This window comes from Pelophylax lessonae (assembly GCF_965119305.1).
Source record: "Pelophylax lessonae genome assembly, chromosome: 1".
In the NCBI taxonomy this organism is placed as follows: Eukaryota; Metazoa; Chordata; class Amphibia; order Anura; family Ranidae; genus Pelophylax; species Pelophylax lessonae.
The window spans coordinates 344,446,235-344,471,082 of NC_138768.1; the positions used below are offsets into that span (position 1 = coordinate 344,446,235).

A 24,848-nucleotide genomic window follows, 5' to 3' on the forward strand; every position below is an offset into this window, starting at 1 on the left:
TGGCGAAGTCTGTTCTAAGTGGAACATGTTCTGTTAAACCGCTGTATGGTCTTGACCACCGTGCTGCAGCTCCGTTTCAGGGTCTTGGCAATCTTCTTATAGCCTAGGCCATCTTTATATAAATCAACAAATCCTTTTTTTTTTTTTTTTTTTTTTCCGATCCTCAGTTCTTTGCCATGAGGTGCCATGTTGAACTTCTAGTAACCAGTATGAGAGAGTGAGAGTGATAACACCAAATTTAACATACCTGCTCCCCATTCACACCTGAGACCTTGTAACACTAACGGGTCATATGACATTGGGGAGGGAAAATGGCTAATTGGGCCCAATTTGGACCATTTCACTTGGGTGTACTCTACTTTTGTTGCCAGTGGTTTAGACATGAATGGCTGTTTTGAGTTATTTTGAGGGGACAGCAAATTTACACAGTAATACAAGCTGTACACTCACTACTTTACATTATAGCAAAGTGTCATTTCATCAGTGTTGTCACATAAAGATATAATAAAATATTTACAAAAATTTGAGGAGTGTACTCACTTTTGTGAGATACTGTAGGTCATGCTGAGAAATAAATATGAAAATAAGCCTATATACACTTCTGTGTATGAATAAAATTGTTCATATAAGGCTGCACACGGTCTCATAGTCAGACTGACAATTCACCGATTTGTGCTCTTTAAACAGGGAACGACAGCACAAAATTGGCTAGCTCCCTCTATTTGCGTCCATCAATGACTCACATTTTCTGGAATAGAAACTCACAGGAAGGGAATAGTGATGCGATCCCTTACCAGAGTTCTGCCCCTACACCAGCACTTTTATTACTCTGCAGCAAATTTAGAAATAAAATATATTCTCTCACACACACACACAAGTTGCAGCCACCACATCTGATTGGTAAGCTGCAACAATACAGCTTTGGTTTTAAGGCTCTGTAAACACCTAGGCATCCCGTATCACCGTGATTCCAAATAGCGGGACACGCTTGCGATTCCGTTACTTGTTGTCGCATGAAAAGATATAATAAAATATTTACAAAAATGTGAGGGGTGTACTCACTTTTGTGAGATACTGTATATTCTGTTGGGGGAAGCCCCTTAGTATATCAATTTTTTTTTTTTTTTTTTTTTTTTTTTTTTTTTTTTATATTGCTTCTAGATGTTTTTTTGGCACTACTGTCAGTGCTTTATCAATGCACTTATTGTTTATGTATAATAGAAGTGCTGCCCTGTCACGTTTTTATGTACTTGGTGTACTGCATTAGAGTGCTTTTACTGGTAAAGGACTGTGACACATCTGCTGGTGTGATCCTGTACCTGGAGACTCCATTGGGGGTATGTTCACCTTATGGGTGAAAACAGGAATATGAAATGTTCACTTGATTTTGCTTTGGCTCTTTCCAGTAATTTGTTACTATGTTTACTTGGCGCAGGGTGCTCTCCAGACCACTGATGCAGTAAGTACTAGGGCGTTGCATTTTTTTTGTAGAGCCTGGTCTGTTACATTGAGGGAATTCTGAGTCCATCCTCCTGGCTACTGTGTCTTACAGTGAATTGATCAGATGGCCAAATACAGTTGTGCTCATATGTTTATATACCCTGGTAGAATTTGATTTCTTGGCCATTTTTCAGAGAATATGAATAATACAAAAACTTTTCCTTCACTCATGGTTAGTGTTTGGCTGAAGCCATTTATTAATAATAATAAATTATAAAGACAAACTACCAAGTTTACATACCCCAGTTCTTAATACTGTGTATTGCCCCCTTTAACATCAATGACAGCTTGAAGTCTTTTGTAGTATTTGTGGATGAGGCTCTTTATCTTCTCAGATGGTAAAGCTGCCAATTCTTCCTGGCAAAAAGCCTCCAGTTCCTGTAAATTCTTGGGCTGTCTTGCATGAATGGCACGTTTCAGATCTCCCCCGAGCGGCTCAATAATGAGGTCAGGAGACTGAGATGGCCACTCCACAACCTTCACTTTATTCTGCTGTAGCCAATGACAGGTCGATTTGGCCTTGTGTTTAGGATCATTGTCATGTTGGAATGTCCAAGTACCTCCATTGCACAGCTTCCGAGCTGATGAATGCAAATTTTCCTCCAGTATTTTATTGATAAACTGCATTCATCTTGACATAAATTCTGACCAAATTTCCAGTATTTTTTTTTTTTTTTTTGTAGCTCGCACATCCCAAAAACATCAGCGACCCACCTCCGTGTTTCACAGTAGGAATGGTGTACCTTTCATCATAGGCCTTGTTGCCTCCTCTCCAAATGTAGTGTTTATGGTTGTGGCCAAAGCTCAATTTTGGTCTCAATACTCCAAATGGCTTTGTGCCAGCAGGTTTGAGGCTTGTCTCTGTGCTGTTTGGCGTATTGTAAGCGGGATACTTTTGTGGCATTTGTGTAGTAATTGCTTTCTTCTGGCGTCTTGACCAACTTTCTTTAAGTGCTTCCTTATTGTGCATCTTTATACAGCCACACCACATGTTTTCAGAGTCCTGTATTTCCCCTGAAGTTTTTTTTGTGGGTTTTTCTTTGCATCCCAAACCATTTTCCTGGCAGTTGTGGCTAAAATTTTAGTTGGTCTACCTGACCGTGGTTTGGTTTCAACGGTACCCCTCATTTTCCACTGCTGATTGGCATTCTCAATTCCTTGGATATCTTTTTATATCCCTTTCCTGTTTTATACACTTAACTACCTTTTCCCGCAAATTCTTTGGCTTTCCCCATGACTCAGAATCCAGAAACGTCAGTGCAGCACTGGATGGAAGATGCAAGGGTCTGTCAGGAGTCCAGAAACTCATTGACCTTTTATACACACACACACACACACACACACACACACACACACTAATTACAAATAAACAGATCACAGGTGAGGATGGTTTCCTTCAGTGCCGGTTCACACTGAATCGGCACGACTTCGGGGCGGCGACCTGTGAAGTCGCATGCACCGCTGTGCACCGCGACTTCGGCACAACTTGCAGGGACTTCACATATTGGAAGTCTATGCAAGTCGCTCCGAGGTCGCCCCAAAGTAGTACAGGACCCCTTTTCTAAGTCGGAGCGACTTGTGTCGCTCCTATTAGAACGGGTCCTGTACTAAATAAACCGCGACATACCGCGACTTTTCAGGCTGACAAGTCGCCTGACAAGTCGCGGCAGTGTGAATGGGGCTCTTAATAGCAATTCAAACCCCTTTGTGTCAACTTGTGCATGTCACCAGGGTATGTAAACTTTTTTGATCAGGGTCATTTGGGCAGTTTCTGTCATCATGATTTTAAAAAGGGGTAAACACAGTTGATTTGATCATAAATGGCTTCAGCCAAACACTAACCATGAGTGAAAATTTATTTTATTATTTTTTTTTTATCTTTCTTATTCTCGGAAAAATTACCAAGAAATCATAAATTCTGCCAGGGTATGTCAACTTATGAGCACAACTGTAGCTGGCCTGTTGGTACCCTTCTGGAAAAAATTGTAACACTCCTTTCTTTCTTTCTTTCTTTCTTTCTTTCTTTCTTTCTTTCTTTCTTTCTTTCTTTCTTTCTTTCTTTCTTTCTTTCTTTCTTTCTTTCTTTCTTTCTTTCTTTCTTTCTTTCTTTCTTTCTTTCTTTCTTTCTTTCTTTCTTTCTTTCTTTCTTTCTTTCTTTCTTTCTTTCATATTGTACTAGTAGTATGGTGGTTCAAAAGAGCAAGGAAGCAGTCTTGTGGGCATGCATAACTGCATGTGTGCGCGCCTAAATTATTCTTGGTTATTTTCTAGTTAACTGTTGCATTTAGACCCTCCTAAACTTTGTCTGGGCACTTAATTAAAAAACCATACAAGGAATAACGAGTATTTTTGAAATCCTATACCATTGCTGTATTATTTATGACATGCCAGGAAATCATACAGACTTGTAACATTACTATAGGCCCACTTAAGTTACTGCATGTCAGTCTACCAGTCCAATATAAATTTCATTAAAGGGCAGACTTATGCCTAGTACAGACCTTCAGAAAATTGAATGAAAAATACCACTTTCAAAGCAATCTGATCATCAGTACACAGCTTTCAGGAGCCGATCACAACAGTTCATGTGAAATTATCCAAATGGACAAACCTGAAAATTATTCTCCAACGATACCAGAACAAACAATTTTTGTTTTTTAAGGCGTACAGTTTTTGTCCAAAAAAGCATACACGCATGACATCACTTCCGAAGTTGTATTTTGTCGTAACTTTAGTAACCTCCATTTTCGATGTGAAACTAGCATGCAAAAAAGGATAATTCGTCTGATATTCTTATCATGTGTACTTGGCTTTAATGTCCAAATGGATTTACATTGGGTCATATTAAAATGTTGATTGAGGAAAATGCAGGCGTACTAAAATTTACTTTCTAGATCCAGTGTGATTAAATTATTTTATAACCACTGTTCATGTTGTAACTATTTGTATTGTTTCTTTTCTCCTAGTTTCTATGCGGACTTTGGACCGCTTAACTTGGCCATGCTGTATAAATACTGCTGTAAGCTAAATAAGAAAATGAAGGTGAGTTTTGCTGCAAGGTTGAAAGGTCAGAAAATAGTAATGAACATGTCAGTGCTGATTTGGTTAGATCTGTGAGCCACTATTTATAATTTTTTTTTTTTTTTTTTTTTTGAGCCATGTGGGATGGTAAGCAGTGCAGGAATTTGAAATATGTCCCCATGCCTACATAATGCATACTTTACATTTCCTTCTGAGATTTTTTTTTCAAAGAAACATTATTACAGCCTGTTCTTTAACATGTGACTAGTAAAAAAAACTCCCTTTCCCATTTGCTGTAAAATTTGTTTACAGTTGCTGCCATCTTATCACTGGGCACCTACTACCTCTAATATCTATAGATTGTTGATGTTGCTGAATATTACTTTTAACGCTTGCCAGTAGGTTTCCACCACAATTCCATGTAAAGCTAGATTTACCCCTATGCATGTCGCTTTTGAGCGTTTCCGCATTTTTGGACACCCGTTTTTTTTTTTTTTTTTGGCCAATTTGTTGGGCAGATTAAATAATGCAAAACACGTCAAACGCAGGACTTGCATTTTTTATGCATGCCCATCAAAGTCTATTACATGCAAAACGCTGCATTTTGCAGGGGAAAAAAAGTCCCTGATCCTTTCCAAAAACGCAGAGGCCCAAAAATGCATTGATTTGAAGGTGTTCCATAGGAACCCATGTTCAAAAAATGAAAGGCGTTCCTGCAAAAAGCATGAAAAAAAGCTTATTAGTGTGAATGGAGCCTAAAGGGAGAACCCAAAGCAGTATTGCGGCACATGCACACAAGGATATAGTTTGTTGCATACAATCTGTAGATTCTAAAGATCTGAAAACATTAGTGTTGTACTGTATACTATGGGCCCATGCACACTGCTTTGTTTTGGCCCACAGCAGTCAAGAACCCCTACCATTACAATTTTCTACATGGTTCTGCTAGAAAAAGTAGATGGTAGTACTTTGTCCCATGTAGTTAAGGGCTTCCTAAGTCTAATTCTGAAGTTTGATTTCTCTCCCTTTGTGGCAAATTTGACAACACTTGGAAGAAGATGTATCCCTTAAAGCGGTAGTATCCCGCTTTTTGCCACTTTTAACTACAGGTAAGCCTATAATAAGGCTTGCCTGTAGGTACAATTAATAATATCTCCTAAACTGACACGGTTTTGAAGATCTTTGCACTGCATGCTGCCGCTCATGCGAGTGGCGCATTCGCTCTGAAGGTCCGGCGGACCTTCAGCTTTCCTTGCCGGGAGCGTGCCAGAAAATGACTCCCGGGCTCATGCGCGGTAGTGACATCATCGCGGCTCCGGCCAATCACAGCGCTGGAGCCGCCGAACCTGGAAGAGACGCCGAGGGATCATGTCAGCTCCCATAGCGGTGTCCGGGGGTCCGTGTTAGGGCTTCGTTCTAAGGTAAGTAATTCATAATGAGCTAGTATGCGATGCATACTAGCTCATTATGCCTTTTGTCTTGCAGGGTTTTTTTTTTTTTTTTTTTTTGGTTTACAACCGCTTTAAAACTTTAACCTTTCTTAACTCTGAGCTCTTTCTGAGAAGAGGTATGTAGAGGTAGAAAGGGTTTCTCAGCTTCCTGTCTTTGTATTCCTGGTCTAAGTGTTTTAAGCTGCTCTCAGATGGATCAAAATTTGGCCAGTTCATTGTGGACTAAATTTCGAATTTGGATTCGTGTGTGGGCACTGGGGTTGTACAGAAGTCTGTCTACCGGTTTGACTTGTGTACAACTGACCTGTTAATTTCCTCTTGATTGGCACTGCAGGTTCTAGCCTGCTGGGCTGATCTGCTTATTCTGACTGTCAGGAAGCCTTCCTGCTGTCAGAATGCAATGACACGGCAGCGAGTATTCCCCCATCCACCTCAATTGTGTGGATGGGGCAATTTGGTCAGGTTTTTTTTTTTTTTTTTATGTTTATTCGTTTAGCCCCCTGATTGAACAAAAGAACTGATCCATTTATGGCCAGTTTTATTGGCTTATGGGGAAAATACAAGTAAACAAATATAAATGTGTGTATAACTTTCATTGTGAACTGGAAAATTCGTTTTTTTTTTTTTTTTCTTTTTTTTTTTTTTGGGAGGGTCTATGCACACCTGGCTTAAGGAAGAGAGAAAAAAAAAGTTTAGTGTTTTTGCGTGTAGAGGCATGCACATTAGGATGTTTTTGAGAGGCATATTATAAGCTCTGGTTTTAGAGGCAAAAAAAACCCTTCTGGTTTTGTAACTTTGAGGAATTTCTGGCAGAAAAGGGTTATATGTACTTTTTTTTTTTTTTTGCCCAGTGTGCATGGACCCTGCAGTGGGAAATATGAAATAGTTGGAACAAATGGTGGATAGGGAGGCGAAAAGACTTCTTGAAGACAAGGGATAAACTAGCATGCCGTTACTGGAATCTTTTTCCTTTTACTAGAGTTTGCACTTCGCTATCTGCTGGCAAAGCTGTTTTTTTTTTTTCACGCTCCTAAATTACATTGTTTTGTTTATTTTAGTCCTTTTCTTTGACAAAGAAGAAGATTGTCCATTACACCAACAACGACCAGAAGAAACAAGCCAACGCTGCCTTTTTAATAGGAAGTTATGCTGTAAGTTCTTTGATTTAACACATGACGCCATGGTGACCGCAGTAGGTATTCAGAGCTAATAACTTTGCTAAAAAGTAAATGTTTCAAGCTGTAGCAACCAGTCAGATTTTTTGTTTTTTTTAATTGGTTGCTAGGGTATTTCTGCATGGCATTCATTTTTATCTGTATGCTAAAAAGGTGATCTATGTCTGACAGTGTAAACCTCCAAGAGTGTTTGTGAGAATGGAGCCCTGAACAAGGTAGCAGGTTACGCCCCAGATCTTTTGACAATAAGCATTGCGAAAGCTGCAGAGAAGCCTCCTATTTTGCATTTTTTTGCTGACACGGTGCTCCCTATGAGATGCAGACTGCCGGAAATTCTTTCCTCCCCTTTAATGCCGGTTCACATTAGTGCGATCACAGAGATCGCATGTAACTCGGAGCGCACTGCTTCTAAATTACATGCGATCTCTGTACAGTGCAAATTTCAGCCATACAGTTTGTATGGCTGAATTCGCACCGCAATCGCACTAAACACGCAGCAGAATCTGATCGCATGGTGGTTCACACTAGTGCGCTCTGAGAATCTTGAGGGGGAACTCCACGCCAAAATGGGGGAAAAAAGCGGCTTGGGGGTCCCCCCCCCCCCAGGTTCCAAACCAGACCAGTCCCACACCAAAAAAATGGCGTGGGGTCCCCCCCCTAAAGTCCATACCAGACCCTTATCTGAGCATGCAGGAAAGGGGAGGGGACGAGCGAGCGGCCCCACCCCCCGGACCATACCAGGCCACACTCCCTCAATATGGGGAGGGGGGTTGGGTGCTTTGCGGGGGGGGGGGGGCTCTGCACCTTGCCCCCATGTTGAGGACAAGAGCCTCTTCCAGACAACCCTGGCCAGTGGTTGAGGGTGTCTGCGGGCAGGTGGCTTATCGGAATCTGGAAGCCCCCTGTAACAAGGGGGGCCCCCCAGATCCCATACCCCCTCCCTATGTGAATGGGTAAATGGGGTACATTGTACCCCATAAAAGGCAGTGTAGGTAAAAAATGACAGACATTTTGAAAAGTTTATTAAAAATCTTCATCCGGTCTTTCCGCTCTGGCCTTCTCCCCTCCGCTCTTCTGCTCTTTTGCCCTCGCTCTGTTTCAGCACCCGGCACAGAAAAGAGTAGCATTCGGCATGCAGAGCGGCAACAGATGCAGGGTGCTTGAACCCTCTTCATGCACCAGCACAGGATAGAAGAGTAAACTGTGGCAGGCTGGACTTCCGCCCTATGGACCTCCCAGTGCCACTCATTAGTTTCACTTCTAAACACAGAATCCCATCTTCTGTGTTTATAAGTGACAGCACTCCTGCTAGCACCGGTGCATTGTTGAATTTTATACACCTATTCTCTGAGGGAAGAAAGGCCTGGTGGACAGTTATCTTCACCCCAGTACAAGCAAAATCCCAGCCAGCAGAGCAACCTATGATCTTGTACTGTAAGTGATTACAATGAGGGCTGTGACTGGGGAATGGATTACTATTTATTGCCATTACCGCTAATGCTGAAGTGGGGGGTGGGGTCAATGTTATTGTTATGGTCAGCAATGCAGGTGGAGGATGAAGGATGTCACTGCCTTTGATATTAAAGCATAGATAAGCCCATCAGTTTCAAAAAACGTTAACGTTCCCGGCATGCCGGAAATACTAGCTGTCACATTGGTTGTGCTCTCAACCAAACTGTCAAACCATGCAATGGCTGGGGTCCTAATGGATCACATGTGCAGCATCATGCAGTTTCAGATTAAGGCCAAGATGGCCACTTCCTTGGCTGAAAACGATAGGAGGGTTTACTTCCACTTTTAAGATGGCATTGGCTCTGTGTGCTGGTGGGAAGATGGGAAAGGTCTCCCTCTGACCAGCTCTGCCATATGAGAAGCGTGTGTAGAGGGATATAGATGGATTCGATCTATCCTCTCTCATTCACACACACACACACACACACACACACACACACACACACACACACACACACACACACACACACACACACACACTACCACCGGAGTGTTCTCCTGCTGAACAGAATGTCGCTCGTGGCACCGCCCAACGCGTTTCTGTAGAAAGCATGGCTAGCGGAACAGTCTCCATGTATGTTGACAAATACCGTATTTTCCGGCGTATAAGACGACTGGGCATATAAGACGACCCCCCTAATTTTCATCTACCGGTAATACTTATACTTAGGTTACCTTGGAGATATTATACTCGGCATATAAGACGACCCCCCATTTTTGGGGGATTTTTTTGAGGTTCAAAAGTAGTCTTATACGCCAGAAAATACAGTAATCTAAACTAATAGTAATTCATCTCTGTGATCCATTTACATGTATGCATGTTCCTTCTGTCCTAAATCTAAAGCCCAATGCCTGGAAACCTTAAAATTATCCCATGCAGTTGGACTATGCCCACACTACAGGAGTTAACTGCTCATTAAGACTGTACGACTGGTCTAGCAGCACAGAGGATCGGGTGAGTAAATATTCTATACTCTGTGCCCTAGACATGAGAGCAACTAACCCTTTCAGTGCAGATGCAGCCCTACTGCAAGGGATCATTTTAAAGTTTCCTGGAGCTGGGAATTAACGTGATTGGTTTTAGTAAGCTTTTGTGTATAATATTTTTTTACTAATTCTTATTCTCTAGATCATATACTTGAAGAAACTCCCTGAGGAAATGTACAGAATTTTACAGTTGGGAAATGTTACTTACCTTCCATTTAGGTAAAAAAGATCTTTTTTAAATGACTAAATAATCCTTAATTTGTGATCACATTTGTGTAATTATCTGTGACCTGGAGGATTGAAACCATTTGTGGACTGTGCCCCCTGTGTTTTTTTAAAGGTCCTTTCAGTGAAATGAACAACTATTTTTTTAGGTTCAATCATTTTTATTATTTTCACAAGATGGCAAATAGCGATCCAGTGCAAGATATGTAAAGCATTGACCAGGCAGGCGCAGGCCATGACACGGATATTGTCAAGCGTTGACAGGCATTGATAATATAATACAGATGGGTATGACCAGTATGTGTGCAAAGAATCAAAAAAAATCGGCACTAATTCATCCAATAATCAAATATTAAAATTGTGATATCCAATAATGACGTGTAGCATATGGGAAAATAAATACGATGAATAAAGCGCAGTAAATGGAATAGATAAATAATGATAAAATGTATCCAAAATCAGCGCTGGTGCATCAATCATCAAGTACTAAATTGTGATATCTAAAAAAACTTCATGTGATGAATATGGACAATAAAATAAAAAAATACAAGTCCAACAGCAATCATGAATGTGCAAAAGCAATATTCAGTGGGTTACGTCTAAGTTTTTTTAGATATCACAATTTAGTACTTGATGATTGATGCACCAGCGCTGATTTTGGATATATTTTATCATTATTTATCTATTCCATTTACTGCACTTTATTCATCTTATTTATTTTCCCATATGCTACACGTCATTATTGGATATCACAATTTTAATATTTGATTATTGGATGAATTGGCGCCGATTTTTTTTTTTTTTTTTTTTTTTTTTTTTTTTTTTTTTTTTTTTTTTTTTTTTATTGCTTGCACATTGATTATTACGGTGGGGACACCGATTTATGATTGGCTGCTTTTTCTATTTATTTTTTTATTTATTTTCACCACTGAATACACACAGTCAGACCCCTCAAGTAGCGCATTGGTCCTCTTCTTTTTTTTTTTTTTTATTGCTTTGTTATGACCAGTATGTGGCTTCAGGACTTTAAGGTCAACTGGTATGCAGTTAACAAATTAAAGAGAAGGGGAGGTAAGGAGAGAGAGAGATAGAGATGGTGGGGGGGAGGAGCATCACAGAAGGCTAGATGGTGTCCCTTCAGCTCCATGTGAATAGAATTACCACTCACAAATCTAGAAGATGGGGGTCAGTCTGTGGGCATAAATTTTGTGATCCATAGATCCCAGATTTTGTGAATAGTATACACAGTATCCAAGTTTGGCAGTCCCAATTTAAGGTTCATGAGCATCCAATGTACCCTTTTTAATTTTTTACCACTTTCAGGAAAAGCGTGGTAATCGGCAATGCTCTGGCTATTTTATGTTTGGTGTCTGTGAGAATACTGGTCATAAGCTGAAATTAGTGTTTTCGAGAGGTCATCTGTTTTCAAATTGAGCAACGCCATGCCTGGAGTCATCAGTTTCCGCCTCAGAGTATGTGCAGCATATCATGGACCTGGGTCAACGAGGCATGCACATTTGGGCAGCTTTACCACATGTAAATGTAAGTGCTGGGCAGCCACGGACATGTGGTGTAAAGTCCCGTACACACGTACTGATCGTCGGCCGAACGATCGGCCGTCTTTTGTCCAGGGCTGTCCTGTCTGTTGAAAACTGCAAAAGACTGCACACGAATTTTGTCGGCCAACAGCCGACTGCAGATGTGATGTCATGTGATGGTTAACTTTCCGTGTGTTTCTTCTCTGAGCATGCCCAGTCTTGCTAATCTGCTGTCTGTCGGCCGAAATGTGTACTGACTGGCAAACAATCGGCCGTTCTGATGACGACCAACAGATATTTTAAAGTCTGCACGACAGATTCTGTTCGGCCGAAAATGCGCTGTCGGAAGCATCATACTAACAAGCCTACAATCGGCCGATCGGTCGGCGGCCGAATATTTACGTCCGACAATCGGTACGTGTGTACGGGGCTTTAATCTTCCAATTCAAGCCGGAACTAGGTACCAGCTGTACAGCAATTTATCATTTGTTTCAAGTGCATTCTGGGAGCAGGATTTGGTAGTTTCCCATATTTGCTGCCATCGTATATTTACATTTTCATGTATGGTAAATTCCCATATGTTGCCATCAAATCTGTAAAGAGGGAGTGGGGGATAGGACTGGGCTGCGCTGTCTGTTTCTGCACACACAGCCTTGCTTGGGAACTAGCCCGCACATCTGCCCCCATAGATGGCAAGCGGGGGGTGCTTGCAGACCCAGAAGGAGAGGAAAAGGCCGCACTGGCGGGGGAGCCCAGAAGGGGAGGCTTGGGGCCACTCTGTGCAATACTATTTTACACAGAGCCGATTAGTATATCATGTTTATTTTAGAACCTTTTACAACCATTTTAAAAAATAAAAATGTATTTCGTTCGTTGACTGACACAGCTTCATTTTTCTTACGCCTATGGGCAGTCCTAGGGGATATACTCCCTCTCTGCTATAGGTACTCAGTTTTTTTTTTTTTTTTTTTCTGCCTAGTCAGGAGTAAGGACCTAGTTCCTTGCTGGGATCTTTGGTCCTGGCATTTTTTTTCTAAATTTTCTCCTTTTTTGTTTCCTGTGAGATCTACAATCCACTGCCGGACTGGGCGACGGGCTGGATAATCTAGATCCAGTAAAATAAATAATAAAAGGTACAGCGCTTAATAACATATACAATCAAAAGTCCAATAATAAAGTGACCATGTGCTGTCAATCATAAAAATGATTAGAAGGGGGATCGTGGCTAACTGCTTGAATGACCTCCTTCTGCGAGCATAGTATCCTACTGCTCTGTTGGAAAACCTGGGAATCACCATAAGAACTCTGAGGGAGTTCGGCTGGATTCTTAATTTTCAGAAGTCTGCTCTGGTTCGGTCCACAAAGCTGGTCTAGGGAGTGCTCCCTTCATCTGGAGGTGTTTTATCATTTGTGTCTCCATTGGGGCTCCCCCAGGTGGATCTGTTGGCATCTTGGCTCAACAGAAAGGTGCAGAGGTTTGTGGCTCAGTCACGGGATCATCTGGCGGGCGCCACTGACACGTCGGTGTCCCCATTGGGGTCAGTATCATCTGATTCATGCCTTCCTCTCAAGCTTCTGCCAAGACTTTTACGCAGGATCGAGACCAAAGGGAATCCGGTCATCTTTGTGGCTCCGGACTGTCCTCGCCGGGCTTGGTACGATGATCTGGTGTGGCTGGTCGCCAAAGTTCCTCTGGAGGCTTCCTCTCAGGGAGGATCTGCTGTCCCAAGGACCAGTCTTTCATCCTGCTGTTGACCGCCAGGTGCTGATGTAGAGGTTTATCTGCATCAGTGATTCCAACACTGTTAAAAGCTAGAAGATCTACCATCGTACATAGAAGACTTGCATTGCGTGGTGTGAATCTCTTGGGGTTCATCCTCGCTCTTTGTGTAGCTTGGATCTTAGCCTGCTTTCAACGAGGGGTTGAGCAGAAACTAGCCTTGAGTACTATCAAGGGCAAAGAGCTTCTTTCAACGGCCCTTGGCCACACACTCCCTGGTGTGTACTTTTCTTCAGGGAGTTAGGCACTTGGCCCCTCCAGTGCCATCTCCGCCTTGGACCTCATTTTGGTGCTCAGTCCTTCAGAAGCCTCCTTTTGAGAATCTTCGGGGGATTCCCCTGCTTACGCTGTCCCAGGAGGTGGCCTTCTTGGTGGCTATCACTTCTGTGCGCAGGATGTCGGAATTGGCGGCGTTATCCTGTCCACCTTACTTGGTGGTTCTTCATTCCGTCTTATCGTTCCTTCCAAAGGTTGTCTGATTTTCGTTTGAATGAAGACCTTCTCTTGCCTTCCCTATGTCCCAGGCCAAAACATCCAAAGGAAATTGCTTTGCATGCCTTGGATGTGGTCTGAGTAATTAGTGTGTACCTGACAGCTACGGAGTCTTTTAGGAAGTCAGACTCACTATTTGTGTTTACGGATGGGCCTCGGAATAGGTTGTCTGCTTCCTCTCCGTCCATTTCCAGATGGATCAGACAGATGGTGATTCAGGCCTATTCCATCAAGAGTCCTCCTTTCCCTGTTGAGGCGCACTCTACTCAGGCGCTCACTGCCTCCTGGGCCTTCCGTCATCAGACGTCAATGATGCAGGTTTACAAGGTGGCCATCTGGTCGTCGGTGCACACTTTCACAAAGTTCTATAAAGTGGATGTGTTGGCATCTGCAGATGCTTCCTTTTGGCAGCAAGATTTTGCAGGCTGCTGTTTAGATCTGGTCCTCTTTGAGGGTGTATTTTTTCTTTTTCTTTCAGGTTAGCTCCAGTTTTTGGTTGAGCTATAGTTTAGCCTTGGAAATGTATTTTTCACTATTCCCACCCCTCATGTTTTAAAACTGCTTTGGGACGTCCCAATGGTTAACGGGAGCTGTCTTGTCAGTGAACGAAAGAGAAAATGGGATTTATGACTTTCATTTCTCTAATGTTCGACGGACACAGCACCCACCCCTCTGTGGAGTTGTAATTCTTCTGACACTGCTTGTAACAAAACTGAGTTCCTATAACAGAGATGGGGAGTATATCCCCTGGGATTGCCCATAGGCGTAGAAAGATTTTTTTTTTTTTGCCTAATGTCCTACTCCTGTAGGGGGGGGGGGGGGGAGTACAACCCAATGGTTAAGAAGATCGGGGGCTGTGTCAGTCAATGAACATCAGAGAAATTAATTTTACGGTAAGTCAAAAATGCAATTTTTGCTAGAATTTAAATCTGATGTAGAATGTGTGTTTCTCTTTTTTTAATGCTTTTTCTGTACGCCCAAAATGGCACTATTGCATTATAATTCAATGCTATCTTTTTAACATACTTTGCAATGTTCAATCTTTCTTATTTTTTTGTTTGTAAAAACCACAGGGGCAGGGTAGAACAGTTTTCTGCAGTAGCAGTAGTCTGTTACGAAGACCTAACATGATTGATTGCTGTGTCTTGCAGGGATGCCTCGTTTGGTACCTGTAGTTTTCATTTAACTCTTCTGGACTGTTTCCATGCTGTGCACAAGGTGAGGCGTCAAAGAAGTCCCGTGTCTTACATTGGAAAAAGCTACAGGAAGGATGAGGAAAAAGGAACAGTACAAAATACACAAATCAAACCGAACGAATCTATAGACAGTTATGGATGGGGCTTACTGATCTGTGGGGTTCAGGCTTATTTTATTTAAGTTGATGGCTTGCAGTTAATTAGCTCCTGTTATGCTTTATTGATTGTGTGATTGTAAAGTCCTCTGTCTGTCTATCATCTTCTCCTTTCACAAATGGTCAGATTTTGTGCCAAATTTGATCTGTCAGGTCAGCGAAATGTTTTGGTATGCCCTGCTGATGGGTTAAGGACCTTCTACGGCCCTGTCCAGCTCTCCTAGAGTAACTGTCTCCTCCATGACCTTGAGACTGTGGTGGGAGATGCAGCAAACCTGGCAATGACACGTATTGATGTGTCATCCTGGAGGAGTTGGATTGCCCGTGCAACCTCTATAGGGTTCAGGTATCGCCTCATGCTACCAGTAGTGACACTGACTAGCCATATGCAAAATTAGTGAAAAACTGTCAGGAAAGATTAGTGGGGGGGAAATGTCAGTGGCCTCCACCTGGAAAACCATTCCTGTTTTTTTTGTTTGAGGTTATCTCATTGTTGCCCATCTAGTGCACCTGTTTAATTAAATTAACACCAAAGAAGCTGAAACTGACCCCCTCTGCTATTTAACTGACCAGAGCAATATCCCATGAGTTTGACTTGATGCTATACTCTGACTACAAAGTGTTCCTTTTTTTTAATTTTTTTTTTTTTTTTTTTTTGCAGGCTTTGCAGTATCAATTCTTTGATTTTCGAAATTTTGATCTGGATGAATACCAGCATTATGAGGTAAGATTCTCCACACTTTTAATATAGAAAGTGCCCTGGCTGGCCTTCAACCTTCCTGTAATTACATGAAACTGTAAAGGCAGTAGAGTTTCTTGTATTAACATACTTTTTCTCTTTAGAGAGCTGAAAACGGGGATTTCAACTGGATAATCCCAGAGAAATTTCTAGCTTTTAGTGGACCTCATCAAAAGAGTAAAATGGAAAATGGTATGTAATAAAATGGGGGGGGGGGAGGGGGAGAGGGAAAACAACACTTTATGTAAAAGCAGACGTGCACCAATAATCAGCCCAAAAGTAACATGCATCTCCTGGGGCTAAAAACATGACCACAAAATGCTCACAAGGGGGAGTGGAACCTCTGGGGGAAATCAAGGATGGAGGAAGATCTTGGGTTCCTAATGGATGTGAGACTGAGCAATGGCATGCAATGTGGAGCTGCAGCTGTCAAAGCCCTTAGAATATTGGCATGCATAAAAGAGGCTATATACCAGAGATAAAACGCTAATCCTGCCACTTTACAAAACTCTGGTCTAGCCACATCTTGAGTTTTTTTTTTTTCTGTTCAATTCTGGTCACCAATCCTCAGAAGGGATGTGCTGGAGAGAGCCAAAAGAAGGGCAATGAAAGTAGGGGATTAGAGGACCTCATTTGCAAGGAGCGACTAAAAGCACTAAATTTTATTTTCTCTAGCGCTCATTGACAGACGTAGTCCTCGGTGATACACCACCTTCGGGTTATGTTGCCTCCACAGGAGCAGGACTAGACAGGAAATTAAAAAGCTCTGGCCACACCCCAGGGGCAGTCCCAGAGGGTATATCCTCTCTCTCTCTGCCTCAGCAAATCAGTTATTTTCTGTCTAGTTAGGAGTAAGGACCTAGATACCTTGCTGGGATCTTAGGTCCTGGCAAGAATTTTTTCTTAAAGGATTTTTTAGACAGCTTTTTTTCTCCAGTGTTCCTGTGAGATCTTCAAGCAAGAAAGCTGAACTGGGCGACGGGCTGGATGTTGAGATCCGGTGGTCACCCCAGTTCAGCCTACGAGCGCGTGCAGGCCATAGCTCCGCGCTGGGTCGGCCGCGACAAAGTCCCATTAAAGGACTGTCCACGCGAGTTAAACGTCTCGCTGAAACGCCAAAGACCATGAGTCACGGCGTCCGTATCGGTCGACAGCCCTCCCGCCCCGGTGGAGAGGGGTACTGTCAGGAGTTGGTGCCCGCCTGGTTCCGGTATGGTGAGTAGTATGTTCCCCCTTTCCCCCTGACGGGTTTTGTGGTGAACGCGGGCCCCTCTCTGTATGGTAAGATAGAGTCCCTTTCTATCCTACAACATGACACAGATCCTCCTACTTTGAGTGTGATTTTGTGTGCAAAAAGCCAGGAGGCTTGGTTTGGGAGCTAACAATCTAATTGTATACATGTTTTAAAGATGTAATCTGTGGCATTCTGGGAATCCTATGGGTTAAGAATAAGCTACCTACCAGTCAGAAGCCACGGACATGTAGACTGCCTTCCTAATCAGATCTCCAGCTATTAGCAGGCCTCCCAAACGGCCATGCGGTCCGCCAGGGCCGGTACCGCCAACCACGCCATATCCCCATGCAGAGAGAGTGTTGTGTGCCCTGCAGCACACCGCTATTCAGTACGGGCCGCCGCCATTTTTTTTTTTTTTTTTTGCTGGATCGCACGAGCCGCCATTTTGGCGTAGCCTCGTGTCTCCAGCATGGGGGCGGCCATGTTTGAGGTGATCCAAACACCTCGTGGAGCTTGGGGGAGGCGCCGGAAGGCGTACAGAGGGGCGGAGCCGCCTCCTTTTTTCCTGGGCAGCCAGCCAAAAGACTTCCTGTTTGTCAAGACAGCGCTGTAACCTGTTGCAGTTAAACTCTGAGCATCAAGTGGTGAGCCTGGGGGTCTATCTCTCTCTCTCTCTCGATCGATAGGGATCCCTAGCAGGTAACACTAAGGGGCTTTTGTGGCGCTGGGGGTCGAAAAAAAAAAAAAAAAGAAAAGTTTTATTTTTGAATTATATTATCCAGGAAGTAACTGGAATTATCATGGACCCTGCCACACATATTCCCCCACCTGTTTCCCTCGAGGGGGCCACGGGACCCGCCGATGCACAGAGTATAGAGTCATTTACAGCAATTTTGGAGTCTATGGTGGCTCGGGTGGAGGCGGCCTGTCAGGGACGGGGGTCAAGGAAGCGACCCCCGCCTACCCCTATACCATTTGACACCTCTGACTCAGATTCAGAGGTGGTCACGGCAATTGCAGGTTCCTCTGCAAGGGCTGTTATCCCAGGTAAAGCCCCCTCAGACAGTGAGGAGGACGCTTCTTCTCCTGCTATTATTCAGGAAGAAGCATTGGTGGACGCACTAGTTGTGGCAGTGCAGGAAACCTTAAAACTTGAGGCTTTACCGGCAGAGGCAACTGAAACAGAGATTCCTTTTGGTACTAATAAGCCCATCAAGACGATGAAGGCTTTTCCTGTACCTAAATGTTTCGGTAATCAGATTAAAGGAGAATGGGAGCATTCTAAACGTACCTTTACTATTTCCAAGCGTATTGCTAGACGCTATCCGTTTGAGGAATCCATCATTAAGAAATGGACGGTACCACCAGTCGTGGATCCGCCTATTTCCAGGCTGAATAAAGCCACGGTTATTCCAGTGGAGGACACTTCGTCCTTTAAGGATCCGGTGGATCGAAAGATGGAAGCAGAGTCCCGCACCATCTTCTCTCTGATAGGGTCAGCTTTTAGACCAGTAATTGTTATTGGTCTAGTTTCCCAGACACTTACGGAATGGGCGAAAATGGTACGCAAAGAACTTAGGGGAAAAGATATTCCCCAGGAGACATCTGATTTGATGGAACAGATTATACAAGGGCTACAGTTTATCTGTGACGCAGCCTTGGACACTACTCCCTTATTAGGGCATGCATCTAAGACAGCGGTGATCCTCAGACGTGTGCTGTGGTTAAAATGCTGGTCAGCTGACCTAGGTTCCAAAAAGACCTTGACAAATCTCCCCTTTCAGGGGAATCGTCTATTTGGGGCCAACCTAGATGAAATCATTAAGGATGCCACTGGGGGCAAGAGCACTTTTTTGCCACAGGCTGCTAAAGCTAAGGGACCTCGCAACAAGCGAGGACCTTTCTTTACCGCCCATAAAGGGCGCCCGGCTGGTACTAGCGGGAAAGGCAAGACTCCTCCAGGAGGGTTCAAGAAGGGGACCAACCCAGCCGAACCCGAAGCAAAGGAGTACACAGCCTGAAGGTGCGCCCCCACCCGGTTTCAGGGTGGGGGGACGTTTTCACCGGTATTTAGGACATTAGATCGAGCATCAACCACTACTACCGGTGCGATTCTTCCCTTCCAACATTTAAGTACTACAGGAAGCGGTAGTTACCGTTCCCTGAATAGATCTTTTCCTTTACCTTTTCCCAAGATTAGTCCCGATACCTCACAGGAATCGGATCTGGTTGACCAGATAGGCCAAGTAGCCTCTAGTCGGGTGACTTCGGTCCCTGAGGTTCAACCAGAAAAGATCACCTTTCCTGATAACTATCAGGTATCTGATAAATGTGTGGGAACAGAAAACGACCAGACTTTCTCGGATGGTCGGGGCCAGATACCTCTAGGGACGCCTGGTTCAGATTCTATCAGCGCCAGTGGTCCTAGAAATTCTAGGCTGGCCTCCTCAAGCCGGCCTGGCCGACTTGGACATGTTAGTCGTACACGTTCCGTGGGAACTTCGTCTCAGGGAGTGTCTGTGGTCTCAAGGACCAATTTACCATCATGCTTTACAGTCGCTGGGTTTAATGGCCTGGCCATTGAGACCCAAGTACTGAAGGACAGAGGTTTGTCAGCTTCAGTCATTCCTACCCTTATTAAAGCAAGGAAAGCGACTTCCAGCAAAGTCTATTATCACACATGGAAAACTTATATTGCGTGGTGCGAATCTTTAGGATTTCCTCCACGTACCTATTCGGTGTCTCGAATATTGGCCTTTTTGCAACAAGGGGTTGAGCAGAAGCTAGCCTTGAGCACCATCAAGGGTCAAGTTTCAGCATTAGCAATCTTCTTTCAGAAGCCTTTAGCTACCAAATCCTTGGTGCGGAATTTCATCCAGGGGGTGCGGCACCTGGCTCCTCCAGTCCGCGCGCCCTTACCGCCTTGGGATCTTAATTTGGTTTTGTCGGTTCTACAGAAACCTCCCTTTGAAAACATCAGGGAGATTCCCTTGCTTACTTTATCCCAGAAGGTGGCCTTCTTGGTGGCTATTACTTCTGCTCGCAGGGTGTCAGAACTGGCTGCATTATCATGCCAGTCACCATACCTAGTGATTCATAGGGATAAGGTAGTACTTCATCCTAAGCCATCTTTTCTTCCCAAGGTGGTTTCAGATTTTCATCTGAATGAAGATATTGTACTACCTTCCTTGTGTCCTCAGCCCAAGCATCATCGGGAACATGCGTTGCATTCCTTAGATGTGGTTCGGGCAATCAGGGTATACCTGAAAGCTACGGAATCATTCCGTAAGACGGATTCACTTTTTGTGATCACGGATGGCCCCAGAAAGGGTTTGCCTGCATCTGCCGCGACCATTGCCAAATGGATTAGACAAACGGTGGTACAGGCTTATTCTATTAAGGGTCAGAGTCCTCCGTTCCCTGTTAGGGCGCACTCCACTCGAGCGCTCAGTACTTCCTGGGCCTTTCGCCATCAGGCGTCAGTGGTCCAGGTATGTAAGGCGGCCACCTGGTCGTCGGTACATACCTTTACAAAATTCTATAAAATTGATGTGACGGCATCGGCGGATGCCTCATTTGGCCGCAAGGTTTTGCAGGCCGCAATTTGAGGAGACCGGTGGTCTACCTCGAGGGTTTTTTCTGTTTGAAAAAAAAAAATTTTTTTCTCTTTTTTGTTGAGTCTCAACATTAAGGATGAGCATTGTAAACTTCTAGTTGGCACCGGTTGGGCCTTCTAGATTGGGATTTGATTTCCATTTTCCCACCCCTCAGTTGTGATACTGCTCTGGGACGTCCCGAAGGTGGTGTATCACCGAGGACTACGTCTGTCAATGAGCGCTAGAGAAAAATGGATTTTTGTAAAATCTTACCGTAAAATCCTTTTCTCTTAGCTCATTGACAGACGTAGTCCCCGCCCCTCTGTTTTTTGAGTTGGGTTAAAATCTCTAAAGACTGCTTTTTCACATAACTGATTTGCTGAGGCAGAGAGAGAGAGGATATACCCTCTGGGACTGCCCCTGGGGTGTGGCCAGAGCTTTTTAATTTCCTGTCTAGTCCTGCTCCTGTGGAGGCAACATAACCCGAAGGTGGTGTATCACCGAGGACTACGTCTGTCAATGAGCTAAGAGAAAAGGATTTTACGGTAAGATTTTACAAAAATCCATTTTTCGCTGGAGAAGAGACGATTGAGAGGGGATATGATGGGGATTTACAAATACCTCAATGGTGATCCCAGCATAAGTGGAAAGGACTACAGAAATGCTCAAAAGCAACATGTATAGGTGTGACTCGAGCGTAAGACATCCTTTCTCTACCTTTTCAACAGGGGGGGGAATCCTTGAAGTAATTTTCTGGTCTCAGGGAACCCTTGCTAAAAAGTAGGATAGACTAGTGTGATGGTCATTAGGAAGAATGCTCCTTACACTTGTGGTTATGGGAAGAACTCCCCCCCCCCCCCCCCCCCCTTACAGAGAGATAAAAGCAATAATGGTATCAGTAGGAACATATCTGAGAGGCAAAAATTGCTCAAGGACCCCTAGCGACCTCCTGGAGGAGCCCTAGGGTTCGATGGAACCCTGGTCTTAGCATATGGACTGTATGGTCATTTAGTAATACATTTTAAGGCTTAAAAACTGAATATGATTGACTTTGTGGCCATGTAATTCTCTAACAATAGCCCTGCATTCTATGTGAGGGCCCGCCCACCGTCTAGGATGTTGGGGAGAGCTGGAGCGAGCCATAGAGTAAGTATTGCAGCTTTTTCCGCTACTCCTAGACTTGGCAAGCATTTAGGCCCCTTTCACACTTGTGCCACCTGAAGTTGCGTGACTTTGATGTGACTTGAAGCAATGCCTCTGTAATCTTGAGGTCTATGGCCCTCAAGTCGCATTAAATTTGGACCAAAGTAGTGAAGGGACTCGCATTTGCACAGATATGAACGGTACTCATTGGAAATCGTGGGGTATGACTTGTGCGAATTAGCAGTCCCAAGTCGCAGGACAAGTGTGAAAGGGGCCTTAGTCTTTGCAGTGTTGGGGTGCGCCATGCAAAGGCTTTTTGTGTAACATATGAAGTTCAGCATTAAGGTGTTTCCTTTTTCTGGTAATGCTGCTTGAAGTGACATTCGCTTTCTTTTCCAGCACAGCTACATAACCATTAATCCATCATTTTCTCTTTCAGGTTACCCCCATCATGCTCCAGAAGCATACTTCCCATATTTCAAAGCACATGACATTTCTACTGTTATACGCTTAAACAAAAAAATGTACGACGCAAAGCGGTTTACAGATGGCAGCTTTGAGCACCATGACCTTTTCTTTGTTGATGGAAGTACTCCTTGTGATGCTATATTGAAAAGGTTTCTAAACATCTGTGAAAATGCAGAAGGGGCTATAGCGGTACACTGCAAAGGTTTGTAGATTTCTTTTAAATTGTACATTTTCTCTTGTGATTTTTGTTTGTTATATACCCACCCACCTGGATTGTTCATTCACAAATTCCTGAATCTATTTTCTTCTTCTGTCAGTTACATGGTCCGCTCCTTGTGGAGTCTTTCTGGATAGAGTATATCTAGACTTGGTTTCTGGTACCTTTTTTTTTTTTTTTTTTTTTTTTTTTTTTTTTTTTTTTCCCTTTCTTTTCTTTTTCTTTTTTTCTTTTTTTTTTTTCCCAAGTAATGTTCTGCGCCTGTGTTTTAACTGTTATAGGCTGCCATATAAGCTGGCTACATAGTTTAGGATTTTGATTGGTTAATTCCTTGTGTTCCACTCATTCAGCTTCTACCCCCTGTCATTTTATTCACCCTCTACCTCCTTTCGGTATCCTTGAAATGAAGACTAGTCACTGGCTGGTGCTGAGTGTCGCCAATAATTTTATGGTGTGCTGCAGGTGCCTGTTTGCCTGCAAATCCCGGGCACCTACTGTAATTTAGCTTTAGGTACAGTGGATTATGAGGCTTTATTCACACTTGTCATGCAACTTCACAAGTCACAGCCCATCTTTTTCAATGGCACCTATTCAAATCCGTGCGACTTAAAGGTGCCTGCATGGTTCAACTTTTGATGTGACTTTAGTCCAGAAAATGTAAAGTTGTTTTAAAGTCGCACTGGAAAAGCGTGACTTTGGAGATGCGCTAATGTGAATGGAGCCTTAGGCCTCATTAACATGTGCAGTGTGCTGAAATAAGTAAATTGTTATGCTTTCTACGTAGCCTCATTATTTTTAAGTATCTGCATATTTGTATGGGGCTTTTTGTAGGAAATCCTAAATGATTTATATCAAAGGATAAGTTCACCTTCTGGAGCATGTTACACACCCATTTAGGGTGTAACGCAATCCAGGAGATGTCCTCGGCTCCCCCCACAGATTCCTCGAACCCGCTGTCACATTTTGAAAACGGCTGGGCTCCTCCCACATAGCCTCATTTATTCACAGGAATCTTACGTAATGAGAAAACAGGTCCCTCTTCCACTGTGGCAGATGGGACTTGTAGTTTGGATGGACTGCGAGCATACTGATTAGCACACTTGTCCATTCACACTCCCTCCAGCTTGCAAGTTTACTGTCCATACAGAGGTACAGACTGAAAGCTAAAGGTTGACTGTGCAGGAGCCTGAAATTGCACTCGTGATTTGCTGGTCGGTGGGTGCAATACTTTGCAGGTTCTTTGTTTTTTAATAAATGCTAAATTGTTTAATTTTTTTTTAAGTAAAATGTGAACTTGTCCTTTAATGTAAGTGCAAATGAACTGGTTGCATGAACTATTGCCTAGAAAAAGAAAAAAATTGGATAACTGATAAAACCTAATTTGCTCCTTCTGTCCCACATTGTAATGTTGGAACCCCTAGGAGTGCTCCTATGTGTTATGATTTCTAATGCCATGGTGGTGCCCCCAGGTTTTGATGTCTCCTGGGACTCTGCATTATTGCCATTGATCAACAACCGCTGGTGTCTAGAGTTCTATTGTAAAGGTTTGCTGTAAGCCTGGGGTGGGGGGGGGGGGGGTCTTTTAAATCCAGTATTACTGATTTTGTCTTTGAAAGTCTTAAGCCAGTCATGGATGGTTGAAATCTTATCTGGTTCAGCAGGAACCAGCCAAGATTCGATCCATGTATGAGCAGGCTGATTACACCCAAGTCAATACACTGATCAACTGTGATACAGCCAGCATGTTGAATTTCTAGCATGCGGTTATTGCCAGTGGCCATAGCTGCTAGCAATAATGACTGTGTTCTCCCAGCAGGGGCGACAGCCCATGGTTGTAGGAAAGAAAATCTCATCTATGGCCTGCCTTACTCTGTAAAACCAGATTTGGAAGCACATGGGATAGCACATCCTGAAGTGAAGGGATTTAAATAAGAATACCTTCCTGCAGGCAGACTGCTAAAGCCACCAGGCACAAGACTTTCGTTGCTGGAAAGTGTTGCATCAGTTTGTCTCGACTATGCTCTCCAAGCTTAACCGCTATGGCTGTCACACCCAACTATCCTAAGTATTAACATCTTACATTTGCCATAGTAGCATACAAAAGGCATGGAGACACACATGGCTGAAAGCAGTATTAAACCCATAAGTAAACCTTCATTTTATTATAGATTACCAATTCTTAGATGTGATGGCTGTATTGGTTTCCTTTCGACTTTCTTTTTTCAATTTTCTTCTGGTGATCCAGCCATCACGTCTGTTTTTCAGAAGAAAAACTCTCTTGCAGTTACAGGGATAAGATCGATCATTTGTCACTGACTGGGTTGCGTAAAATGGTCAGCTTTTATGTATTTAAAAGCAGTTACAAACCACCTCCCTCCATTTAGGTTTTAAAGTGTTAGCTGGAGTTCTGCTTCAGTTT

The 24,848-nt window shown here is 43.4% G+C and overlaps 1 protein-coding gene across 4 annotated transcripts in view; it reads left to right on the plus strand.

Moving 5' to 3' along the window:
- The window catches only part of CDC14B (cell division cycle 14B), a gene marked incomplete at its 3' end in the record, with an annotated part of 185,714 nt that overhangs the window by 117,430 nt on the left and 43,436 nt on the right, over positions 1 to 24,848 (plus strand). For all 4 annotated transcript variants that reach the window (XM_082245535.1, XM_082245532.1, XM_082245534.1 and 1 more), the window contains exons 3-9: positions 4,467 to 4,542; positions 7,031 to 7,123; positions 9,789 to 9,865; positions 14,833 to 14,899; positions 15,694 to 15,756; positions 15,876 to 15,963; positions 22,184 to 22,414. In XM_082245535.1, coding sequence (XP_082101661.1) covers positions 4,467 to 4,542; positions 7,031 to 7,123; positions 9,789 to 9,865; positions 14,833 to 14,899; positions 15,694 to 15,756; positions 15,876 to 15,963; positions 22,184 to 22,414 — 695 coding nt within the window. The remainder of the gene's footprint in view (positions 1 to 4,466; positions 4,543 to 7,030; positions 7,124 to 9,788; positions 9,866 to 14,832; positions 14,900 to 15,693; positions 15,757 to 15,875; positions 15,964 to 22,183; positions 22,415 to 24,848) is intronic.